The 6,171-nt window shown below is 42.3% G+C and overlaps 1 protein-coding gene across 1 annotated transcript; it reads left to right on the top strand.

Moving 5' to 3' along the window:
* Positions 1 to 293: 293 nt before the first annotated feature.
* LOC107300691 (interferon-inducible GTPase 5-like) lies at positions 294 to 1,980 on the top strand. Its single transcript, XM_015829997.1, has one exon. It carries the CDS (start codon positions 332 to 334, stop codon positions 1,553 to 1,555), a length of 1,224 nt encoding a protein of 407 aa, XP_015685483.1. The 5' UTR covers positions 294 to 331; the 3' UTR covers positions 1,556 to 1,980.
* Positions 1,981 to 6,171: the final 4,191 nt, after the last annotated feature.

Genomic DNA, 6,171 nt, shown 5'->3' with positions numbered 1-6,171 from the left:
AGAGTCCTAATGGTGCATTCAGTTCCACTATAATTGAATTCACCCCTTTGCTGCTCATTGTCCCCTTCTGTTCTTCCCTTCCACTTTTCCCATTATCAGAGGGCTGGGTCTTCACATCATGTGTCCAAGGTAGGATAGAACCTGGACATTTGCACCTTGGTGAGAACTCTGGGTTGATTCGTTTGATGATCCATTGGTTTGTTTTCTTGTCTGTCCACGATATTCTTGGTGATCTTCTCCAACTTCAACCCAAATTCCAAGTGCCAGACATAGCTGGTTTCCCAATGTTTCTTTTCCTTTCCAGATAATCTGCACAGAACAAAGAGTAACAATGGGCAATCTAGCTGTAAAGGATAATCTAAGGAGAGAATTTGAAGACTTAAGGAGTGATTTGAAAAAGGGCAATGTCCCCAAAGTGGCAGCTGAATACCAACAATGTTTAAATGAAATGCAAAATCTGCCCCTTCATATTGCAATTACTGGAGATGCGGCTGTTGGTAAATCCTCCTTTATCAATGCCTTCCGAGGAGTAATGGATGATGATAATGACGCAGCTGAGGTTGCAACAATAGAAGGAACCAAAGTGCCAAAGGCATATCCTTATCCTTCTTTTCCCAATATTATGTTATGGGACCTTCCAGGGATCGGAACGCCTAAATTTCGGGCAGCAGAATATATGAAGAAAGTCCAGTTTGAAAGATATGATGTCTTCCTTATCATTATCTCCAGTCGCTTCACTGAAAATGATGGTTTGCTGGCAAAGGAAATACAAAGAATGAAGAAGAAATTGTATTATGTGCGTGCCCATATTGATGAGAGTATTGAGAATGAACGCAGGAAAAGGGATTTCAATGAAATGAAAACCCTGTCAGCCATCAGGAAATACTGTGAAGATAGTTTGAAAGAGGAAGCTGGGCTTTCTGAAAGAGTATTTCTGATATCCAACCATCATGCACACTTGTATGATTTCCCTCTCCTGCAAGAGACAATGGCCGGTGAACTTCCTGACCACAAGAAACAAATTTTAACAATGGCTGTGCATATTTTCTCTGAAAGTGAATTGATGAAGAAAAAAGAGCTAATGAAAGCCTATATAAAGAAGATAGCATTGGTATCTGCTGCTTGTGGAGCGGTGCCTGTCCCGGGTCTCTCTATGGCTTGTGATATTGGAATTTTGGTAGATGCCCTGAGACGTTTCTGCTGTGTGTTTGGCTTAGATGACCGGTCCCTCCGTTTTCTGGCACTTCAGACAGGAAAAGAAATTGAAGAGTTGAGGTCGGCTATCAAGAAAACCCCGTTAGCCAATACAATAAACGCAGAGCTGGTATTTTCTCTCTTGATGAAGTCATCTCTTTGGGTAGCTGTGTCACTTGTGGAACTGGCTCTTGATTTTGTACCTGTTCTTGGTTCTCTGTTCGGTGGAGCAAGTTCATACGTTGTCACCTATCATTTTCTGAACAGCTTTCTTGATGATGCTGTGGAAGACGCCCAAAATGTTCGAGCAAAACTTCTTAATCAATCAGAATTCCAGGGAAAATTTGAAAAAAACTCTTAAAAGCCTCTTTGAAAGAAACAGTCAAGCATTTCATCCAAATGAAACAGGTGGAGGAAAATAATAATGTTTCAGTGTCTTATTATTTTCTTGTTTTTAAGTATTTTCTGATTGAAACATGTGCTTGATCACCCTGAGGGGAAAGGAGTACCTCTATCGCAGGCATCTCGATGGGAACTCAGAAATTAAGTATTTATCTATATTGTTTGGGGGTAGTTGCTTTTCTTTTCTTGTTTTTCCTCTTTTTCTTTCTGTTCTGTTCTATTTGTAACCATTCTAAATAACAAAAGCAATAGAGAATTTGATACGATGATGCATATTTCATAACGGTTTTTGAAAAATATGAAAAAAACCTCACAATATACTCCGCTTGAGATATCTCATTAATGTATTAATAAAAAGAACTTTAAATAAAACTTTGAACGCAGGTTTTGGTTAATGAAATTGAAGGGGGAACGTCAGAGAAACTGCTAGAAGCCACTGGACTAAATTGCAATTTATCCACCGTAACGTGTGTCAGCTCCTTTACAAACTGAGGAACAAATACTTTGTGGAGTTGAGACAAAGAGGTTTCAATGTCCCTTGGCTGAGAACAGGAGAAGCAAGAACTCTCTCAAGGCAGGGAGGAAATTAGCTTGAATCACAAAGATTCTTCTGAAGACGCTGACCAGACAGCCATTTCTCAGGGATGCTGTAATGGGAGACACAGGTTGGACAGGGGAGAGGAGGGAAATATTATTAAAGCAGAAGAGAAAGGAGATTAAATTGTCCTGGGTGCAAGAGAGAGGGAGGGAAGGTTCCACGAGGCTTCCAAGCTCCAGTAACTAGACCAAGAAGATCCAAAGATGCTTTTTTCCCCCCACAAGGCAACTGGACTTTCTTGTTTTTCTTTGGAGAAGCTTCTTGGATGAGAAGCGAAATGTCTTCAAAGAAAAACAAGTCCAGTTGCCTCATTGCCTCTTCTGAAGGGGTTACATTTCTCAGGGATGCTGTAATGGGAGCCACTGGCTGGACAGGGGAGGGAAGAGATTATTATTTTTTATTTAACAAGTTTTATTAATTTTCCATTTTTACAAACCTTCAGGTATTTAAGGAAGCAACATGGCGGTTGGGTAATACATAATCCAATAACACGCTTATCCATACATATATCAGTTTACATCATCAAAAATTTCCTCTCTTCCCCTTAATCATTCTAACAAATTCAAATGGGTTAGGTTGCTAGTTATAACTCAATCATTTAAAACATTTATAAACAGCTTTTAGATTATATATCCCCAAATCCTGTTTTTAACTTTTGTCTGGTTTCAATTAGAGTATTTGCGTTGGCTTACTGTCCAATAATATTTAGATTTCAAATAGTCCACGGTTCCCTTAATTCATACAAAATAGTATCATCTCTAAGATACACTTATTGTTTATTCCAATAAATTCTTAATTTATTTCACCATCATATTCTAATTCTCATTTTAATATCATCGCTTACTCATAAAATAACCTTTATCCTCTGAATCCATCTTCTATTTATAGTTGAAAAAAAATATTTAAATAACTAATTTATTTCCCTTATAGGTATAAATCTAACTATTAAATCCAATAATATCTTTCAAAATCTCCTTAGCTCATTAGATAAAGTTTAAAACTCTTCCATTAGATATCAAGCAAAAAAACCACATTTTTTTTTAAATCTAACTCTGGCCTTCCTTTTATGCCAAGCTGGCTTCCATAAAAAAGCTTTTGGGGCCTCAAATGGCTCTCCCTGGGAGGGAAAGGATTATTGAAGCAGGAGAGAATGATCTCACTTTAAATGTCCTGGGTGCAAGAGGGAGGGAGGGAGGGAGGGAGGAAGGGAGGAAGGGAGGGAGGGAGGGACGGAGGAAGGGAGGAAGGGAGGAAGGGAGGGAGGGAAGGTCCCACCAGGCTTCCAAGATTCGGTAACTAAACCAAGTAGAGTTCCCATCATTCTTGTGAATTCTGTTTTCTGGCCTGACCAACTGAACATGCCCAGCCCAAAATTGGCCAGGTTCAATGAAAGGTGGGGCAGACAGGTGGGTCTGCCTCCCCCTCTGCTTTCTCTCAGCTGAATTATTTTTCAACAAAAGTTGAAAGGAATCCTCCAACCAAGCAGGAGGTACATCTGGGGACTCAGAACTGAGGTGGCTCCAGGTTGGGCTACAAGGAGTCTCCCCGGCTCTTCTGAGATGTGTTCAGCCCAAAGCTGTCTCCTGGGTGTGAAAAGATTGTGCAGTTGGGTGGATTCAGGCAGGACTGGAAGAATCCCTCCAGGTGACCTGGAAAGTGGCCGATCAACAGACCCAGTTATGTGCCAAGGACTTTTCAAGATGGGAGTTGCCATTTACGTTGGGAGGATTCCCACGGCCAGTACAGGAGGCAACCAGCCTGTAGTCCAGGGGTAGTCAACCTTGGCTCTTTTATGACTCGTGGACTTCAACTCCCAGAATTCCTGAGGCAGCTAAGCTGGCTCAGGAATTCTGGGAATTGAAGTCCACGAGTCATAAAAGAGCCAAGGTTGACTACCCCTGCTGTAGTCTTTCATGTCCCACACTGGGTAGTGTGATTGACTTCTTATCAGGTTGCCAATTTCATAAATTTTATAGGACTGTTGACATTCCAGGTGCCAGAGGGGTTTGGGAGGGAGGTCTTGGGGGTGGGAAGCATTGCCCTCCCTCCTGGGTTGCCAACATTCTTGTCCAAAGGCAGCTGGCGGCCAGCTGCATTGACCCAGGTACATCCCCATGCAGCCTGGCTAACATGTTTCTGCTCCAGATGGGCTAGCTAGGTCCTTGTAAACCCATGGGAGAGGGAGGTAGCTGAGGGTGCCTCTGCTTGTCCCCTAGCAGCTCTTACCAGCAGACCACAATTCAGATACATCTGTGCCATGACATGCAGGCCTCTCTCCAATTCAAATGGAGGTGTAGAGCGATAGCAAAATTTGCAAGATGCTGCTATTACTGAATAGCCAATCTCAATGAAAGTAATTCTTGCCTTGCTGTGGAGTTGATTTCCTGGTCTGATCTACTTAGGGAGGCTCCAGGACCTCTGAGGAACAGAGGCAGCAAGGCTACACCAACCCCAGAAGAGAAGAAGATTTTTATTCGGTTGAGTCCTGCCCCTGAGAGCTAAAGTTTGCTTGTTTCTCAACTTTTCAAACCACCCATTCCTTCACAAAGGGACCCTACATGGTGTACAGATAAAATATCAAACCATAAAAACAGTATATAAAGTTGAAAAGGCAAAGATGAATTTAAATCAGTGTGCAAGTTAACTAATAGATGGTGCAAGGGCTTTCGGGACACTAGCCAGCTCCAGGGCTGTGTGATCCTCTGGGCACTCCAAGCAAGGCCCCAGAGCCATGTTTTTACACCTTTCCAGAAGCCCAGGAGAGTGTGGGGGGGTCTGCCTCACCTTCAGTGGGGAAGAATCTTCCAAATGGTGGGGGCCATGGCAGAGAAAGCTCTCTTCTTGTACCCCACCAGTCAGAATTCTTTAGCTGACTCTCTGTGGAGATTCTCAGTCATCCAGGTCATGGTTGTCCCAAAGATGCTTTTCAAAAGATAACCAGATTTCCTTTGTTTTTCTTCAAAAAGGTTCCACAGTTCTGACTGAATGGTGAAGAATGGAAGGAGTTATATTCTTTGCAGTCATCTGGTCATTAACGCTCTGAGGATCGGTTAGCACAGAGAGAGGCATACAACATCACCTATCTCTACAACACCATACTTTCACAGTTCCAAGAAGATTCCACACCCAAATACACTCTGATTCAGGTGACTCTGAGAGTACAAATAAACCCCCAAGTGGCCTCAAGGATCTTCAGAGAGCTAACGAGACCTTCAGAGTGTTAACGACCAATGACTGCAAAGAATTCCAGATGCCTACCATTCAGTTAGAACTGAAGAAGCTTCTTGCAGGAGAGATGAAACGTCTTCAAGAAACAACAAGAAAGTCCAGTTGCTTTTTGAAAAGGACTTTTGGAATGACCTTTAGCTGACTGGTCCACAACATGCCTTATTAGTTGGGATGGGCTGATGGAATGAGATGAAGATGGCTCCGTAGGTAACCTAGCCCCGTTCCATGTAGGGCTTTAGAGGTCCATAACCAACAACTTGAATAGACTGGAAGCAATTTTACAAGGTTGCCACTGTGCCCTATCCAGACTGGCAATCTTCAAACAAAAGCCTGCAGGAGATTATTAGGCTGAGTTTGAGGGAGTGGTGAAATGGGTCATCAATCTTGAGTCCCTTCATGCCCACATGAGATCTACCTTCAGTCCACCTTGAATTCCATTGAATCTTATCTACCACCAACTCGCTTTGACCACTAGTAGTTCAGATCCTTGTAGAGAGCTATAGCATACAATAAACCAATATATTCATCTAAACTGCCTGGACTCCTGTCTTCCTGAACTTGGGAAAGCTGATGATATGGAGATGGGGTACCAATGTACTTTTCCATGATATATTTAGTTTTAACTTAATCACCTATAGACCAGAATGACCTCAGAAGATGAGGTGGTCTTACTAGGGACTATAGGGAATGTGCAGAGAGTCATGACACAACTGAAAAGAATCACAATCTCTCTCTTCATTTCCAGATAA

The sequence above is a fragment of the Protobothrops mucrosquamatus genome, unplaced genomic scaffold (genome assembly GCF_001527695.2).
Source record: "Protobothrops mucrosquamatus isolate PMUCROS unplaced genomic scaffold, P.Mucros_1.0 scaffold8018, whole genome shotgun sequence".
In the NCBI taxonomy this organism is placed as follows: Eukaryota; Metazoa; Chordata; class Lepidosauria; order Squamata; family Viperidae; genus Protobothrops; species Protobothrops mucrosquamatus.
The sequence above is the reverse complement of the archived record's forward strand: the minus strand, read 5'-3'. Positions and strand labels throughout refer to the sequence as shown.

Bases quoted from the DNA above. Each gene is read 5' to 3' on its own strand.
- LOC107300691 (XM_015829997.1), top strand. From the start codon at position 332: ATGGGCAATCTAGCTGTAAAGGATAATCTAAGGAGAGAATTTGAAGAC.